The 19,656-nt window shown below is 51.5% G+C and overlaps 1 protein-coding gene across 3 annotated transcripts in view; it reads right to left on the bottom strand.

Annotated features, from left to right (window-relative positions):
- Positions 1-2,172: 2,172 nt before the first annotated feature.
- LOC100056784 (cationic amino acid transporter 4) overlaps positions 2,173-19,656 on the bottom strand; it is a 99,972-nt gene continuing 82,488 nt past the window's right edge. For 2 of the 3 annotated variants that reach the window (XM_070276119.1, XM_070276117.1), the window contains exons 2-4: positions 4,013-5,034; positions 2,954-3,546; positions 2,232-2,694 (exon numbers count right to left, since the gene is read on the bottom strand). In XM_070276119.1, the coding sequence (XP_070132220.1) occupies positions 2,365-2,694; positions 2,954-3,546; positions 4,013-4,994 (1,905 nt within the window). In that variant the 5' untranslated portion in view covers positions 4,995-5,034 and the 3' untranslated portion in view covers positions 2,232-2,364. Of the gene's footprint in view, positions 2,695-2,953; positions 3,547-4,012; positions 5,035-19,656 lie in introns of all 3 variants that reach the window. The other variant, XM_070276120.1, reaches the window with a different exon arrangement.

Consider the following 19,656-nt stretch of genomic DNA (forward strand, 5'->3'; position numbering starts at 1 on the left):
CCCACTCACCAGCTGTCCACCACACTGGCAGTGGTCGCTTCCGGCCCTGCCTGGCTCCCAGCCCTCCTCCCCCTTGCCGGCACCCCCCTCACAGGGAGAGCCCCTGCCCTCTCAGCTGCGCTGCACTGGGGTCTGTGCAGCCAGAGTCCAAGGCCAGGGAGAAGGCAGCCTGACAGGAGGAGTGTGGCAGCTGCTCTGTGCTGGGTTCCAAGGGCAGGGCCCCTCCCAACTCTGGGCCTCATCCATGGAGTGAGGAGTGTAGTGGGCAGATGCTCCAACCCCCTAGGACCCCAGGCAAGGGCACAGGCACCTCTGCTCAGCTGATGAGCACCAGCCCCTTCCTGATGGCAGCCCTCTGGCTGTGGAGGGCTGAGATGGGGGGAAGGGGAGGGGCTGAGTTGGTGGGCATGGGGTCCTTTGGGACCTTCTATATGTCTCCTTGGTGACACCAGCCCAATGCCCTGGAACCTGCTTACCAGGCTCCTGGGAGCCATGGGGTGGGGGCTGTATATTTGGACACATGTCACTGCTGCCCAAGGTCACACTGAGAACGTGTCTGTGCAGCTGCCCACCCCAGCCTGAGGCAACTGCACGAGGACCATGCTCTGACCAAGACCCCACGTAGAGCCCAGGGGCTGGAGAGAATGTCCCTAACAGAGGACATGGAGCCCCAGCAGGCTGGCCTGGTTCTGGCTCTGGAATCCTCCTGGGGGCCTGAGTCCTGCCTGCTGGAGAATTTCCCCATGTCCCTAGCCCACGGTCAGGAGGGGAAGGACGAGGCTGCAGGAGCCAAGCCCTCTCTGGGTCCCAGGGAGGGGCAGAGTTTGGGGTACGCATCCCAGGGAGACAAGGGGCTGCCTCCTCATGAGTCCCTGGTGAGCAGGGCCGTGTTGGCAGCTTGTTGGTGGAGTGACATGGGCCAGGCTGGGGAGGGGAGGCCTGGGGCTCAGGCTGGGCAGTATCTGGAATCATCTGGCACCTGGAGCCTCAGCAAAGCCTTGAGGTCCCTGCTGTCTCTCACCCCCAGGGCAGTGTCCGTGAGAGGCGGGGTTCAGAAGGGCTGGGGTGAGAGGTCACGGTCCTGAGGCCTGGTTATTGGAGGGGGGTCATGTGTCCCTGGTTGTCCTTGGGGCACAAAGAAAGTGATGTCGAACCTGCAGATAGTGGAGGAGTAAAGCTGCCAAAGCCGCAGCTTCCTGTGTGGTCCTCACAGGCAGGAATGGGGAGGAGGAGGTGTCTATGGTAGACAGAGCATGGCCTTGGGGAGGCCACAGGGGGTGCAGCATGGGCCTGGAGACCCTCAAGCATGGGGCCCCACTACTACTACAGGTGGGCTGAAGGTCCCTGGAACAGGCCCAGGTGCTCGTGCACCCACCTGCCGGCGTGTGTCCCATCCTGAGCCTTTTTCACAAAGCCCTGAGGGGGTGGCAGGGAGAGAGGCTGCTGGAAGCTGCGGGCAGCCCTGGGCTGGGAAACAGCTGCTGCCTCAGTCTGCACATGGGTGCATGCCCAGGGGACCATGTGGGCCATGTGGGCCATGTGTGCCTGTGCCTGAGAGATGCGTGTGCCCGGGCAGAGGGGCCTCTCCATCCAGGGCAGGCCTCAGGACATGCCCTGCTCTCTGGGAGCCCTGGGAAACCAAGGAGACCCCGGGACTCCACTGCCCTTTCTAGGCAGCCTCCTTGGGGTCCAGGCTCTGCTCTCTGGATGTGCCCCCGAGAGGACATATAGGGAGCCTGGGAGGGGCCTGGCCCCACCCTGTCAGGGACCCCTCTGTGCCTGGTATGCAGCTCCTCTCTGAGCTGGGCAGAGGGCACTGTCCTGAGGACAGAATCCCAGGACCCAGGCCTGGCCATGTCCGTGACTCAGTGCTGTCCCAGGGCTGGGGCCTCCCTACTCTAGAATCTCAGCAAGTTTGCTGTGGATTTGGGACAACCTTGTGGTTCTCAGGGGCAAGTGAAGAACCAGAACACCACAGTGGACATGGCAACAGGCCACACTGCAAGCCGAGCAGTTACTATTGTGGGTCCCTGGGACTAAGGCTCTTCCCTGCCTTCCCTGATCCACCTGCCCAGGTAGCTGGACTTGGTCATAAATTGGAAGGTCCTGGGCAGAGTCCACCACTCCAGCACTGGCCACAGCCCACTCCCAAAGACCCGAAGCTTGGCACCTGGGCTAAGGTCCTGAGGTCCTGAGGACCACCTGGCATGGGCAGGTCTGCAAACCCAAGCTGCCCCAGATAGACGGGCTGCCAGCCCCTCAGGCCTCCTGAGGAGGTAGGGGAGGGTGGGCAGATGGGCCCTCAGCGGTCCTCATGCACTGGTGGGTTGCTCTGTGTAACTGGACTCCTGGGCTGGTGTCTGGCTAGGGGGCTGCAGGGCCGGCACCATCTCCTCCAGGCTGCCATGTGGGGCAGTCAACACCAGCTGCTCCTGCTGGTTCTCCTTGCTGTGCCAGATGCCGTAGCCAAAATACACTGCGAGTCCTGAAAGGGTGGGACAAGCCTGAGGGGCAGGTCCCAGCCCTGCTTCCCTGCTTGCCCTCTCCCTGCAGCCCCCTAGGGTCCCAGCCTGGCCCCCACTCACCGATCAGCAGACAGATGGACAAGCCCAGCCAGGTCAGGTAGCTCAGCTGCAGCATGAGGAAGATGTTGAGGAGGATGCTCAGGGCGGGAGTCAGGGGCACCATGGGAACCTGAGGGGACAAGGGCAGGGCTGGGCTGGGCTGCAGGGAAGGGCTGCTGGCCCAGGGCCTGATTTCTCGGGAGTCCACAGAGCCTTTCTCTGCCTCTGGAGATTCTGGAGACAAGGGCCCACCCGCCATGCAGAGAGGGGGGTATGGGGTACTGGCCTGCCCAGCCCTGCGGCCCGGGCGCATCCTGCCCCGGCAGAGGAGGAAGGGGCGAAGGGAGCTGGCTGGGCTGAGTGCGGTGGGTGCTGGCTGGAGGAAGTACCTGAAAGTTGTCCTGCCGGCGCTGTTGCTGGTGAGCCCCCAGGACGAGGAGACTGAGCAGAAACGTGGCGGAGCTGAGCAGGAGCAGCAGGGTGTAGCCCCAGGTTGGGAGGTGCAGGGCCAAGTCCCCAAAGACCAGCACGCAGTCCAGGGTGATGGCTGAGGCCACCAGGACACCGAGTGCCCAAGTCACAGCGGCTCCAGGCCTGCACCCACCCAGGAAGCGGAGGTAGGGCCTCAGGGCTGGTCGCAGCTGCCCGGGCTGAGGAGCTGAGGCCTGCTCGGTGCCCACAGGGCTGCCTGGGCCCTGAGAGCTGGCTGGAGGGGCCTTTCGGAAGCGTAGAATGATAATGCTCGTAGTCACGACAGTGCGGGTGATCACTGCGCTGAGGCACAGGAACTGGACCAGTGCCTCGTGGTCCAGCAGCAGTGCCAGGAAAGCCATGAGAACCCCGAGCACCATGATGGCCACCATAGGCACTTGGTTCCGGGGGTGCACATGGGCAAACACCTGGAAGAAGAGCCCGTCTCTGGCCATGGCATAGGTGATGCGAGGCAGGAAGAGAATGATGTTGAGTATGGCAGTGTTCATGGCTGTGGCAGAGGGTGGGAGACTGGTCAGCATGGTGCACAGGCCCACCAGGGGCTGCTGCTGGGGTCCAGGACATGGGTGGCCCCTTGGGAACACGGGCATGAGTTTGTCTCGGCTCCGAGAGTGAGCCTGAGTATACAAGGGTGCTGGATTGTTCCCCCTGACCACCCAGGGATGGGACAGCCCAGTTTAGGTGGCAGACCCACTGGAGAATCTGATGAGGGCTGAGTCCCTCTGCCTGGAAGGATCTGGAAGCACATACCCAGAACTGACATTCTGTTTACAACTGGGAGGGGCAGTGAGTAGGTCCCTCCCAACAAGCCCAGGTGGAGAGTCTAATCATTAGCATCTTCCTGGGCCCAGGATGCAACTGGGAGCACAGGCCCAGATGGAGATGTGTTCCCTGGAGGCTTAGGGCAGGGCGCCACTGCCATGTTCCCTTCCCCCTTGCCCAGATCGGCCCCTTACCGCAGATTGCACCCACTGCCACGATGAAGGCTGCCCAGCTATAGCCCCGCTGGTGAAAGGCATCAGCGAGTGCCCAGTAAGGGTGCAGGCTGTGCCAGGGCACCATGAGGGTGAGCACAGTGGAGACGAGGATGTTGGCACCAGCTACCAGACCAACTGAGATGGTGATGGCCATAGGCACTGTTCGCTTTGCATTCTGGGCCTCCTCACTGGAGGCAGCAATGGCACCAAAGCCCACGAAGGCATAGAAGCAGGTAGTGGTGCCAGCCATGATGCCAGAGAAGCCAAAGGGTGCAAAGCCACCCTCTTCAGCGCTCCAGTTGTGTGGGCGGGCCAGGAAAAACCCCAGAATGATGATGAAGATGATGACAGCCAGGCTGATGGCAGAGAAGGTGCGGTTGAGCCAGGAAGAAACACGAGCTTTGCAGGAGACAAATGTGGAGACTGAAAGTATAATGCCAGCAGCCAGGAAGTCTGGGTTCTGGGCCAGGAAAGGCACCTGCCAGATGCCCACATGGTCCTCAATGAAGCTGTGGATACGGTGGCTGAAGATGACATCCACGTAGCTGCTCCAGACCCGGGCCAAAGCAGCACCAGTAATGAGGTGCCCAAGGAGCGTGTTCCAGCCAATGAGAAAGGCCCACAGTTCACCCATGGACACATAAGTGAACAGGTAGGGAGAGCCCGTGTGGGGCACATGTGCTGCCAACTCCACGTAGCATAGGGCTCCCACCAGGGAGGCCATGGCAGCTATGCTGAAGGACACGACCACTGCAGGGCCAGCCATCCCCTTGGCCACAGTGCCCGTGAGCACGTAGAGGCCCAAGCCTACCGTGCCACCCACAGCCCGCAGGGTCAGGTCCAGCGTGGTCAGATGGCGCTGCGGTGACATCTCCCTGGGGGATTCCTCCAGTGGCTTCTGCCGGTTCAGCTTCTGGCAGAAGCGTGTCAGGCTGGCGGCACTCGGCAGTCCCCAGACCATGGTGGGCAACTGAGAGGAGCATTAAGCTGGATGCCAGCACCTACAAGGGTGAGAGGGCCGTGACAGGCTGCCCAGCCGGGTCCTGTCCAGCCTTCAGTCCTTGCTGTCACCCTGTCCTGGGGACCCAAGCCTGGAACCACTGGCAGCTGCAGGGCTGGATGAGGCAGGCTCAGGGTCTGGCAGCAGGGTGGGCAGGAGGCCACAGGGAAGCCTGCCTCCTGGGCAATGACTGTTTGTTTGGGAGGGGCTCTCTTGGTGGGGGGTAGCAGCCCCAGCGAGCCCGGCTAGGAACCCCTCCAGTGGTCTGGGATCCCAGAGCGGAGTGGAAATCCAAGGCTTGCCAAGAACTGGGCCAGGCCTCCAGGACCCAGGATTAGAGTGACTCTGCGGCCCTGGGTGTAGCCTAGGCAGCCGTATGGCCTCAGACAGAAACTTTCATCCCGCCATTGCCCCCGCCCTGCAGGTGTATCAGCGCACCCCTCCTAGAGTGGGGAGCACCCTGGGCCCTGCGCCCAAAGCCAAGGACCTGTGGCCCACACCTGAGCCCTGACAGCCTGCCACCTCACTAGCTGCTGCTAGAGCCAGTTCCCCAATGACCCTGTCCCCAGGTTCCCGAGCTTTTGCCTCTTCTCTGGCCTGAGTCCATCCCTGCAAGACTTGCTGGGACTCATCTGATGGCACTGCCACCACTCTGTGCATGGGGCCCACCCCATCCCAGACGCCCGATCCAGCACTGGGCCCTGCCTTGCGGTCACACACGCACTCAGCCCGCCCTGCCCACACCTCACAAGGTCAAGACCAGCGCTCCCCAGGTTCTGGGGAAGCCCTATGACTGTGCCTGGTTCACAGATGAAGAAGCTCAGGCCTCCAGGTAAGTGACTAGCCCAGGTCACCGGGGTGGCCTCAGGAGGCAGGTGGAGGTTAAGATCCAGGTTTGGGGTGTGGGGGCCTAGAATTGGCCACCCCAAGATATGTCTCTTTGGCATGATGATTATTTGGCACTGGTTCCTTTGCAGACAGAAAAGCAACTGAAAAGTAGAATTTACTTACCCTTTGTAAGAGACATTTACATTGTAAAGGAACTCTCCAACTGTAAAGATATCTCCCTCTCTACCAGGAAGAAGGGGAGATGACCTTATCTCTAGAAACTCTTAATCAATGGGGAAGGCAACTTAAATCTGCATTTGTTTATTGTGCTTGTCTGGTAACCTCCTGTAACTGACTCCCCCCACCCCCAGCATCCTCCTTTGTCTTTTGGCTGGATATGATATTCGGGGTGGTGGTTTCGGCTGTTTTGGTGAGTTGCTCGGCTTGCCTGAGCCTCTCCCATCTATACATTGACAAATAGAAATGACAAGCAATAGGAAATATTGGAGTACATGAGGAAGCCATTTGGTATAAACCTAATTCGGCCTGACTTTGCTATTTTTTCCAAAAGGGCCTGACTGTGGCCATTGAGCACATATTGTATATCTGCTTTAAAACATTTACTATGGCAAGAACAAAGGCCCTTGAGATAAAGGTGCAACTTCCCTCCCCCTCCAACATTGGCATTTCCTTAAGGATTAAGCATCTTTCCTTAGGCTAGGAACTGATTGCTGTGCTCACCTGTGACCACCCAGCTGGAGACAATAGACTTGCCTCCTGCTATGCCCACCAAGATAGCAGACCCACTACCTGCTGTGTCCATCAAGCACTGTGCCCACAGGGCAATCCTGTGACTATTGTGGGAGGGACATTTCAATCATATGTGAAAAATCCTGTTTGGGGGTATATAACCACTCTGTGCACCCCACTTCTTCGGTGCCCTTTCTTCCTTTGGGAAGAAAGGCCCCGGGCTATGGTCCTCACAAAGCTTTGTTTACTTTTCTCTTGCTATTCTGTCTCATGTGAATTTAATTCGTTCTCTGGCCAGATGAACCCAGAGAAGGTAGAGGAAATGTCTTCCTCCCCTACAGGGGTGAGTTCTGGAACCCACCTGCTTTCCACTGCTGCAGACACCCTCCTTGATCCCTCATCCCAACACACGGACTTCACCAGCTAGGCACCACCCAGGCCCCTTGACCCTGGGAGGTGTGGGGGCTGCGGGAGTCAGGCAAGACACTGGTAAGATGAGGGTCTGAATGTGGCTGAGAGGCTCTGGGCAGTCCCTGGCCTCCTGACACAATGGTGTAGGGACCTGAAATTGGCCACCCCAAGATATGTCTCTTTGGCATCAGGATTATTTGAGGCTGATTGCTTTTGATAAACTGGGACAGGGAAGGAGGCTCTGAGGAATGGAACTTGCCCTTTGTTAGGACACATTTACATTTGTAAGGTAAATCTCTGTCTGTAAAGGTGCCTCCCTCTCTGTACCAGGAAGAAGAAAGGAGATGACCTTCTCTCTAGAAACTCTTAATCAATACCAAAGGCAAGGACTTAAAATCTGCATTTTATTGTGCTTCTCTGGTAACCTCCCGTAACTGACTTCCCTCCTCCTCCCAACATTGGCATCTCCTTAAAGATTAAGCATCTTTCTTTAGGCTAGGAACTGATTGCAGCACTCATCTGTGACCACCCCCAGCCCGAGGCAACACACCTGCCACCCCGCGGCATTCACTGAGACAGCAGACCTGCTGTGTCCATCAAGCACTGTGCCAACAGGGCAATCTTGTGACTATTGTGGGAGGGACATTTCAATCACATGTGAAACACCCTGTTTGGGGGTATATAACCACTGTGCGCACCCCACTTCTTCAGTGCCCTTTCTTCCTTCAGGAAGAAAGGCCCCAGGCCATGGTTCCTCAAAAAGCTTTGTGTAATGTTCTCTTGCTATTCTGTCTCATGCGAATTTAATTCGTTCTCTGGCCAGATGAACCCACATTTGGGAAGAGGAAATGTCTTCCTCCCCTACAATAGGATGGCAGTAAGCCACCTCATCCACTGACGAGGGAGCGCCCGGCTGTGGGGAGTGTTCTGTGAATGGGCAGAACTCGTGCTGGCTGTTCTGAGCTTCCAGCTACAGAGAGTGTGCTGAAAGGAGGCAAGCAGACCCCTGTGGAAGACCTCCAGCCCTCCAGCTTGGGGCACCCCTAGGGCCCCTCAGACCCCAATGGCAGCCCCTCCCAGCCCAGGAGCACCTGTCAAGCCTGGAGGACATCTATTGGAATAAACTTTGCTGTGAGTTCATATGCACGTGAGGTCAAAGCTGTTGCTAAGGCATGTCTTAGAAGACAAAAGGCTGCAATATTGGCGGGCACAGGCCGAGCAGGTAAGAGCCTGTCACTGCCTGGAGAAGACTCCCGTGGGGCTGACCCAGTGGCATAGTGGTGAAGTTTAGCACGCTCGGCTTCAGCAGCCTGGGTTCGCAGGTTCAGATCCTGGGTGTGGAGCTACACCACTAATCAAGCAATGCTCTGGCAGTGACCCACATACAAAATAGAGGAAGACTGGCACAGACGTTAGCTCAGGGCCAGTCTTCCTCACCAAAAAACAGAAGACCCCTGTGATAAGATAAGTTGGTCATGGGATGGAGTAGATGACAACGTGTCCCTCAGCAACCTCAAGAAAGTTTCCGTGCAATGAGGTACAGTGTAAAAAAGACACCATCCCCAACCCTGTAGCACATCCCTCCAAGCTGTTCGTTTGGCTCTAGGAGACCCAAGGCATAAGTAAAGCTGTTAGTGTGCTTATAAAAGAACAAACAGAGGAGATTTTTCCCTCCATTTTCTTCTATGTCCTGAGAACTTGGCTTTTTGACCAATGAGAAGATTCCCCTTGGTCTCCACCATCCAGAAGATGCATTTTCCAGAGTGCACCTTGGTGGCCACTCACATAGACTGGGTTCTGAGCACTCTCTGTCCTGCTGTGCCAAGCTCTCGGGGGAGTTTGTCTCTAATGTCATAAAGGCTGTTGCCATCTCAACTTCCTTGCATGTTAGTGCTGGAAAATTCTCATTCCAGTAGTGCCTGCCCAGTGTCACAGATAAGTGAATCTATGACAGGAGGTGTAACACGCTCCCATGGGAGACCCGAGACACTGTCCTTACCACCTGCGCAACTAAGCTCTTTACTCTCTCTGGCTATTTTGGGGAGTGAACTTTTTGGATCATGGAGGCAACATCATCACTGCCCTCCCCAGGGACACCTCCTGCATCCACGGTAAAGAATTATTCTGTCTGTAGGGGCTGGCCCTGTGGCCGAGTGGTTAAGTTCGCGCGCTCTGCTGCAGGCGGCCCAGTGTTTCGTTAGTTCGAATCCTGGGCGCGGACATGGCACTGCTCATCGGACCACGCTGAGGCAGCGTCCCACATGCCACAACTAGAAGAACCCACAACGAAGAATACACAACTGTACCGGGGGGCTTTGGGGAGAAAAAGGAAAAAATAAAATCTTTAAAAAAAAAAAAAAAGAATTATTCTGTCTGTAAAGTTACCTCCAGGTCTTTCCTTAAAAAGGCTCATTGGATGGAGTCATATTAGAATAACAAACATGATGGCCTTTTGAATTGGAAAAACTTCATATTTGAAAACTATTGGAGAGGCTCTCATCACAAGCAGCTGCCTTACTGTTATTTATGGGAAGATGAAATTGAAAAGAAAACACCCCAAAATATAACAGCTAGCCTTAGGGAATCCCTTAATAAAATGAGAGAACAGAAGCCAGACTTACAACAAAGATTAAAGAGCAAATTTAAGGGAAATTCCCCTTCTCCTCCCTCCTCTGCTCCCCTATACCCCCAGCTCCCTGTCCCTGACCCCCTAGAAGATCTGGTGGGTCTCTGGGCCCCTGGTTTCAACTCCCCCTTTCAAGACTTAGCTCCTCAGCCACTTTCCTCAGATGGTAAAACCCCAACTTCTCCAGACAGCATCCAGCTGCCCATCTTCACTGCCCTCTCTTTAGAAGACTCACAGGGGGCCCTCAGGCCTGACCTCCAGGCTAGGGGCACACAGGTCACTGGTGTAAATGCTGAAGCCAGGAAGTGAATTCAGTGGAAGCAGCCAGGAAAGGCAGGAAGGCTGGTGTGCTGCCCCTTCCAAGTCCTCCTGCTTTCCAGGGCTCTGTCATCAGGCTCCGCCAGTGTCAGGCAGTCCACGCAGGGTCCACTGTGGATGTGCCCTGGACCTCCGCTGCAGACAGTTCATGTCCCCTGGACACAGCCCATCTATGAAATTATAAACCTCTCTTGCCTCCATGGTCAGAAGATCCCACTAAATTTAGAGAGGACTTAGAAAGGTTAGTGGCTGTTCATAACCCCACCCACGGAGATCGTGGCTGGCTGCTAAGGGGGTTCTTTCAGCCCGGGATTACACTGTAGTTATCAGACAGGCCAGGGGGCCCCCTGGAGGAAACCCCCTCACAGGGGAAATAGAGGGCCAGACCCTCTCCCAGGCCCGCCTGCAAATGCAGGAAGGGGCTCTGCTAGAGGCTGACACTCAAGATTTAATAGGAGCGATTTTAGAGGTGTTTCCTCCTAAAGTTAATTGGTCAAAAATCAACCACTCAGAATGAAGGCAATGACAAATAGGAATGGCAAGCAGTAGGATATATTGGAGTCTATGAGGAAGCCATTTGGTGTAAACCTAATTCAGCCTGACTTTGTTTTTTCCAAAAGGGCCTGACCGTGGCCATTGAGCATGCATTGTATATCTGCTTTAAACATTTCCTATGGCAAGAACAAATACCTTTAAGAAAAAGGTGCAACTCCCCCCACCCTCCCCCCCCCCGCCATTGGCATTTCCTTGAGGATAAGCAGCTTTCCTTAGGCTAGGAACTGATTGCTGTGCTCACTTGTGACCACCCAGCTGGAGACAACAGACCTGCCACCCTGCTGTGTTCACCAAGACAGCAGACCTACCTGCTGTTTCCATCAATGGTTGTGCTGCCAGAGCAGTCTCGTGACTATTGTAAAAGGGACGTTTCAATCCTATGTGAAACATCCTGTTTGGGGGTATATCACCACTCTGTGCACCCCACTTCTTCCCACTTCCTTTGGAAAGAAAGGCCCCGGGCCATGGTCCTCACATTTTAGCTCAGAATAAACTCACCAAAATTTTCATTTATAGATTGGTTATGGGTTATTTTCTTCGACAGCAACATCCAAAAGCCTTTGTTGAACATTTCATACAAACTTTTCAAAGGCGCAGTGTGTTAAACCCGGAAGCCCCAGAGCACAGGAATCTCCCCATTTCTGCTCTAGTAGGAAATTTTCTTCCTGATTTAAAAAAACAAATTACAAATAGTGTGGTTGGTTGGTCAGGGCAGCCATTAAGTGTAATAATGGAGGCTGTGACACAGTTCTTTGAAAACAGTCAGCAGGATAGCAAAAGAACAAAGAGCAACTCTTCTGGCTTTACAACTTGAATCTTTAGAGAAGGAGAAATGTGACTGTGAGAGGAAACTGAAGCCACTCAGAGGGCTCCCTATTCACCTGCAGACACTTGCAGGTCTTGCAGGAAACCAGGGCACTTGGAAGAGGTTGTCCTGCTCTTAAGAGGAGGGAAAGTTAAAAAATACCCGCATTGGCCCCAGCAGCCCCACAAGGCTCACTTTTCTCCTCCTGAGGGGCATTTCCCCCTTAAATGATGGGGTCAGCTGATCCTCAGTCACTGCCCTGAGCCACCATTAAACTTAAAATAGAGGATGGGGAATTGGTTTTCTTAAGGGACACTTTCTCTACTATCCCTTCAGAGGGTTTATCTCTAGCCGTCCCCTCTGATTCTGTGCAAGCTGTCGGAGTCGCTGGGCAGCCTATTTCATGGCCCAGATCCCAGCCACTCCCACATCTTTAGGCCCCTTAACACTCACCCTGCCTCTCTAGTCTCCCACTGCTCTCCAGCAAAACTTTTTGGCAGAGGTTTGTTATGTGAATTTAATGCCACTAAAAATTGTAATGACAAACGCATTTTCACCTCCCTGCCCTCAGGCCAAACCCCAAGTCTCCTACTTTCCTTGCTAGAAAGGTATCCTGATTGAAATTCTTCTGAAGAGGATGAGTCTTTAAAAGATGTCCCCATTAGTCTCTGGGCTACACATGCAAATAAAGTAGGGTTGTTACTGAGTGCAGAACCCGTGCACATTACTTGGCAAAAGAACAAACTGTGTTCATCAGGAGCCCATTACCTGCTCTCCAGAGATGCAGAGTGAGGAGCTGAACCTCTAACAGACCCCCTTCTGCAACAGGGTGGACTAGTTCTTACTCCCTCCCCCTGTAATCCTCCAATCTTTCCAGTCAGGGGAAGGCAAGTTTGACTCAGACGGGAACCAAATCCATAGATCTGTACAAGCCCTCAGAGCCATAAAGTCTTGTATTCCTCAGCATCCTTGGCCCCTGATCCAGCTGTCATCCTGAGCTCAGTTCCTGCTGGTGCAGCCTGGGTGACAGGAGTTGACCTTGCTCAGCTCTCTTTCCAATCCCACTGCAGCCTGACTGACAAGTTTGTTCTGCATTTACATTTAAAGGGAGGCCATTCGTGTGGACTTGCCTTCCTCAGGGATATTGTGAGTCCCCCTCATATTGTCCCCAATCCTACAGCCCACATGGATTCTGTAGCCCTCACTCAAGGCTCCGCTCCTGTTCAGTATGTGGATGACCTTCTACTCTGTAATCAGAGTAAACAGGGAGCCTTACAGACCCCTCACTCTCCTGAAGGCACGAGCTGCTCGAGGCCATAAAGCCTCCAGATCTGAACCTCAGTGGGTGCAGACGACTGGGACCTACTCAGGACAGGAGCCATGTCAAGGCATTCAACAGCTCACCCCAAATGCCTTGAGTCCACTTTGTCCACCCCTCTCCCCAAAATGAAGAAACAGCTCCGTAACCATCTAGGGGCAGCTGGTTACTGCCCCAGTGGATTCCTGATTCTGTAGCCCTTCTAACCCTCTGTGTGCTCTTCTCCCAGACATCACCCCACAGCCTATTTCCTGGCCTTCAGAGCCATGAAACTCCTGTGAAGCCTTAAAATTAGCTTTGTCCACACCCCGGCTCTTGGCTTACCTGCTTTTGACAAACCTTTTCATCTATACTGCCATGAAAATAACAGAATTGGTACAGACATTCTAAGACAGTCTTTAGCCTCTCAGACATGTCGTCCTATAGCATATTTGTCATGCCAGCTAGACCCTGTGGCATTGGGTATGCCCCCTGCTTATATGCAGTAGCTGCAGCTGCTACCTGGCCTAACAAGGCCAGTAGTCTAACATTAGACTCTGCCAGTCATCTCTGTGTTCCCCATGCTGTGTTTGCTCTTTTCCAAGGACACAACACCTCTCTACAGGGCCATACACCACCTATGAGCAGGATCTTTTTTTTTTTTTTAAAGATTTTATTTTTTCCTTTTTCTCCCCAAAGCCCCCCCGTACATAGTTGTGTATTCTTCGTTGTGGGTTCCTCTAGTTTTGGCATGTGGGACGCTGCCTCAGCGTGGTCTGACGAGCAGTGCCATGTCCACGCCCAGGATTCGAACCGACGAAACACTGGGCCGCCTGCAGCGGAGCACGCGAACTTAACCACTCGGCCACGGGGCCAGCCCCTATGAGCAGGATCTCTTAACTAACCCTTCCATCATCCTACATCCTGTAATACCTTGAGTCCAGCTACCTTATTACCCCTCCCTGATGATGGAGAGCCCCACTCCATCCCATATGATTGCCCTGCAACTATAGAAATGGTCTCAAAGCCATGAGAGGATCTCTTGGACATCCCTTTATAAATCCCAGGCTTGCTTCTGTTTTGTGATGGCTCCTGTACATGGAGTTTCCAGGGAAACGTAATAACTGGTTATGCCACAGTTTCCCCACATGAAATGCTCGAAGCTTGTTCCTTGCCCACTGTAAAATCACCCAAGCTGCTGGATCAGAGCTCTCATTAGAACCTGCACATGAGCACAAGGGAAAACTGCCACTCTTCACACGGATTCCACATACGCTTTTGGAGTCTGCCATGCTGTGAGCTCGATTTGGAAATCCCCTGGAGTCTTAACTTCTGTAAGAACTCCCATTGCTAATGGACACTCGATTGCTGCCCTATTTCAAGCTGTTCACCTCCCTTGGCAAAGTGCCATTGTTCCCTGGTCAGTCCACACTCAGGAGACTGATGTCAAACCTTCAGGAAACAACAGGCTGACAGAGCTGCTAAATGTGCAGCTCAACATGGACCCCCTTGTCCCTTCTCCACCCAATTTTTAAACCTACCTTTATCCCTGACTCATGTTATTAACTCTCAGGCAAAAGTCCCACAATCTGAAAAAGACAATTGGATACAAAATAGCACCAAACAAGGATCAGATGGATTAGACACTGGGCCAAAGGGACTTCCTGTAGCTCCTTTTCCTTTGACTCTTTGGCTGGCACTTATCTCCCTCCAAACGGGACATATGTGCAGATGGGGGATAGTCAAGGAAGTAAGAACAATTGGTATTCCCTGGCATTCACAAAATCTCTGACCCAATTGTTTCCCAGTGCACCACTTGCCAATCTCACCAAGTTTCTGGAGAAATCCGTGTTGTACCACAGGAAGTCCTCCCAGGCCTGCACTGCCCCGTGCGGCACTCCAAATGGGCTTTACAGCCTTGCCTCAGCTTGAGGCTGTTCTCACTGTTTGGTCATTGTCTGCGTGGTTAGTGGATGCACTGAGTGCTATCCGACTAGACGTGCAGAGGCCACAACAGTGGGATGGAAATTAACAACTGCAGTTGTCCCTTGTTCCGGCTTCCTTTACAGATTGAAGCAGAGCGAGGAGCTCCCTGTACAGCAGAGGTAACCACGTGCTTGAAGAAACTCTGGGGCACTCATTAAAATTTCACACCCCACATCATCCTCAATCATCAGGGCAAGTGGAACACAAAAATCTAGACACCGAAAGGACTTTAGGAAGCTCTGTCAAGAAATTGGACTTCAATGGCCAGAAGTTCTGCCCTTGGCTCTCCTGAGGATCCAGAATACTCCAAATAGGGCATGGATTGACTCTGTTTGCAATAGTTTTTGGATGCCCAATGCCTACTGACATCTCTAAACCCTCAATTCTAGGATTAAGTGAATATTAAGTGAATTATTTGATGCTATGACTACCTATAGACAGAAATTAACTAGTCTACTTGAAGCATATCATCAACAGGTAAAAGAGGCGTGGCCCCCACCTGCCGACAAGATCTGTCGGCCTTTGGGCCAGGAGATCAGGTGTACATCAAGGTCTTTAGAAGAAAAAATGTGCTGTCACCTCGCTGGGAAGCACTTTATGAAGTCCTACTGACCACCAACACTGCCAAAATAAAGGTTAAATCTTCCTGGACCTTGTAAACCATGCCAAAATAGACCCAGAACATCACTCTGAGGACAACTGGGAGACAGTCCCCACAGGTGACCTTAAACTAAGGATTTCTAGGGCCAATTGAGGGTCCCAGAAGCTGCCGGCCTCACAAAGTAGACAGCTTTTCATAAGATCATGGATCAAGAAAACTTGCCTTCACCTATTTTCCCCCTTTGCTTTTAAAACTCCCTACACACACACACACACACACACTTTTTTTCTATTAACAAGTATATATATTCCTTTTAGTCATTTATTTAGAAAGCTGACTGGAGAGTGCTGGTCTCTATCTGTCCACTCCCCCTCTCTAAGTTTCCACTCTGGGCTCTTTGCCAAACTGTGTGTTGTACTCACTAACCCTCTCTTTCTCACCAGGTCAAGCACAGACCAAACACCGCTTTGTGCCAATTTACCAAACCCTGGCCACGCTAACTAATCAGTCTGTTGGTTATGTCAACAGCTAGAGAGCACAGAAGAACCTGAACTGGTCTCTCTTCCTGCTGATGTGAACACCTGGTGGACTAAGAATGGAAGATAGATGAACGACAGGGCATGGTGTCCACGACAAGGAAGACATCACTCTGCCTCTTCTCCTGGTGAGTCATGTGGGTCTCAGAAAGCCTCTATAGAAGCTCCAGGACTGTCCCTTGCCCAGATAAAGACAATAGGTGAAAATTTATTCCCCTTGCATTTAAAGTTAACATGACACCAGACCTTTCCTGAGTGACACAGCAGGACGATATTGCAATCAGATTCTGTGGTTTGAGTCCACAGGTGGCATCTTCAAGCCTCTCAAAGAAACTCTAAGTGACTCTAACACGATTCCCTTTGGCACAAACATTTGCCAAATCACCACATGTTCTGGATGGCTTGTGAGCCACCCTTGTCCAACTTGGGGTGTTGCAGGGGCCCACATGATTAAGCTGCTCAATACCACTAACTAGATAGGGCTGGATCCAAACTCTGGACTCACTTGGTCAGGTGACAGGACCAGCCTTTATAGCTGCCCAAATCAGACTGCAGGCCTCCTGTACCAGCCATTCTGCATCTGTTCTTCTCCCCCAGATTGACGGGAGCACGTGGAAAATGGAGATGTTTAGGCACTAACTGTACCAGTGACAAAGGTCATGGAATACTCCAGACCCTGGAAACTACAGGTTCAGGTCTAACCTTGTCTGTAAACCACATTGGTCTTTTTACTTTATGTGGCAACAAAGTATAGAAAGAGTTCACACCTAATTGGTGAGGACAATGTGGACTTGGACACCTGGCTCCTTCTGTCACCAGATACTTCACCCTACATGCCAGCCACATTGCAAACTTGTGTTCTTTTGCTTATAAGATTGTGACACATAAACGTGCCAGTTGAGAAATGGTAGAGAATCCCCTCGTGTATCACAACTCTAAGTTCTTTTCAGCATCAAGAGTCTTATTCCCCAGCTTTGGAAATTACAAGCTGCAAAAGGCGAGCTGAAATCTCTCCATGGTGATGGAACGAGTTCAACAGCACCACACAAACTTTGAAAATACTCCAGGCAGAGATTGACAGCCTAGCCTCAGTGGTCCCCCACAATCGACCTGCCCTGGACACACTTACTGTTTAGTGAGGAGCTTGTTAGAATCATCGGTGAAAAATGTTGCTTTTATGTGAACCAAACGGGAAACAGTATCTCACTTCCATCTACTAAAGAGAAGATTTGCATTTCCCATCAGATGAATGAAGCTCACCATTTCATTGGACTGACTCATTCCCAGGATCGGGAACTGGTTTAATGGCATGTGAGGAGATGGCCTCCCATCCCTTCCTATCTGCTTGTTCATCCTCATTCTAATCTGCCCTTTTCTCCCTTTCAGATTTCTAGCAACTCGGCTACTAACTCGTTTTCTCTCTCCACAGTCACCAGCTCTGCTTTTAAAGATTTTATTTTTTTTCCTTTTTCTCCCCAAAGTCCCCCTGTACATAGTTATATATTCTTCGTTGTGGGTCCCTCTAGTTGTGGCATGTGGGACACTGCCTCAGCGTGGTCTGATGAGCAGTGCCATGTCCGCACCCAGGATTCAAACCAACGAAACACTGGGCCACCTACAGCGGAGCTCTGCTTTTAATATGTGAAACTTCTAGGGAAGTTTCAGAGGAGGGAACTGATGGGGTTCAGGCCAGGACACCCCAAGATGTGCCACTCAGGTATGAGGATTGTTTAGAGCTGAAGACAATCAAGGCTCAGAAGACTCTGGAAGAACATTTGACTTTCCCTCAAACTGCCTACAAGAATTTAAGAGACAAGGGCCTGTCCCAGGAGGAGCTCTTACCACAGATAATTCTAGGTGTGGCAGGCAGGAAGGCATCTAGCAAGGGCCATTTTATCAAAAGATCTCTTTTGGGTCACATTCTTTATAGATGGCCCAGCAAACATTTATTTACCAAATAGGAACTCTTTTCGTCTTCCTGTAAATCACGTTCTCCCCCTTGCCTCTGTCTCTCTCTCTCTCCTTAGCACAGAAGGACATACACACCTTATTTTGTCTCACTCTCTTTGGAATTCTTCTTGCTTATATGAGTTCCCCATGAACGTGTATTAAACTTTGTTCGATTTTCTCCTGCGCTAACCATCTTATGTCATTTTAATTCTTTGACCAGTCATAGGAACCAAAAAGGGAAAATGGGTGAATTCTCCCTCTTCCCCTGCACCTTTAATTTTTTTTAAAAAAAAATAATAATTACAGTATCTACAAAATGAGCTATGCCTGTAAAATGCGTTGTGACTTTGTTAAATTAACATTTGTTAAGTAGAGCCCTGGGGATATTGGATGGTGAGCCTGGGTTCAACAAAAGGCCACAAAGGAATTGAAATAGAGAAGTCTGCTACTCACACGTCCTGGAGAAGGTGCACAGCACACCTTGAGGGGCCGCACCAGGAGGTTAAGGCAGAGGGCAAGCAGAGAGCAGGGCAGGATGTGGGGCATATGCCTTTTTTGGGGTTCAAAGGCAGAGTGTTTTGTGGTTCCCTGGCTAAGTCTGGATTAGTCAATTCAAGCCAAAATGAAGTTTTAGTAAGTTTTGCAGGGGTCTCACCTAAGGGGCACAGAGGGGGAAGGCCCTGGGAGAGGGGAGAATGCCTCTCACAAGGGCAGTTGTGGGGTCATATCAAGAACTAACATGTACTTGTGACTCTGCCAGTGGTTATCTAGGGCACGCACTCTCAGGAGGGGCTAGTGTCACTTCAAGGCCCCTGCAGGCCGCTTGTCCACACAAAGTGGACGCCAAGGCAGCAACGCTATGGAGAAGTTTAGCAAAACTCCCAACAAATTCTTAGATGGAAACATAGGAGTAAATCTTCATGACCGCGGCTTAGGCAGTGGTTCCTTCCTTTGTTTCTTTTAGTTTTTCTTTTTATTGAGGTAACATTGGTTTATAACATTGTATAGGGTTCAGGTGTACAACATTACAATTCAACATCTGTATACACTACAGCATGCTCACTACCAAAAGTGTAGTGTCCATCCATCAACAATTTGCCCCCTTTTGCCCTCCCCCCAATGGTTTCTTTAAACACGACAGCAAAAGTTCAATCAACCTAAGAAAAATATAAATTGGACTTCATCAAAAATAAAAAAAAAAAATTGTGTGCTTCAAAAGATATCATCAACAAAGAAAAAAGAGAATAATCCACAGAATGGGAGAAAATATTTGGAAATCATATATCTGATAAGGGGATTGTAGCCAGAATATATAAAGATCTCTCCTTTTTTTCAATTATTTTATTGAGGTCATATTGGTTTATAACATTGTGTAATTTCAGGTGTACATTACTATTTCTCAGTCTCTGTATAGACTGCATCAGGCTCACCACTAATAGTCTAGTTTTTATCTCTCACCATACATACGCGCCCCTTTACCCCTTTTGCTGAGCTCCCAACCGCATTCCCCTCTGATATCCACTAATCTGTTCTCTTTATCCATGTGTTTGTTTATCTTCCACATATAAGTGAAATCATAAGGTATTTGTCTCTCTCTGTCTGGCTTATTTGCTTAACATAATACCCTCAAGGTCCATCCATGTTATTGCAAATGGCATGATTTTGTCTTTTTTTATGGCTGAGAAGTACTCCACTGTATACATATACCACATCTTCTTCATCCATTCATCCATTGATGGGCACTTGGGTTGCTTCCACATTTTGGCTATTGTGAGTAGTGCTGTAATGAACGTAGGGGTGATTAAATCTCTTTGTACTGTCAATTTCAAGTTTTTTGGATAAATACCCAGTGGTGGGATGGCTGGATCATCTGGTATTTCTATTTTTAACTTTTTGAGAAATCTGCATACTGTTTTCCATAGCGGCTATACTAGTCTGCATTCCCACTAGCAGTGTATGA

The sequence above is a fragment of the Equus caballus genome, chromosome 8 (assembly GCF_041296265.1).
Source record: "Equus caballus isolate H_3958 breed thoroughbred chromosome 8, TB-T2T, whole genome shotgun sequence".
Lineage (NCBI taxonomy): Eukaryota > Metazoa > Chordata > Mammalia > Perissodactyla > Equidae > Equus > Equus caballus.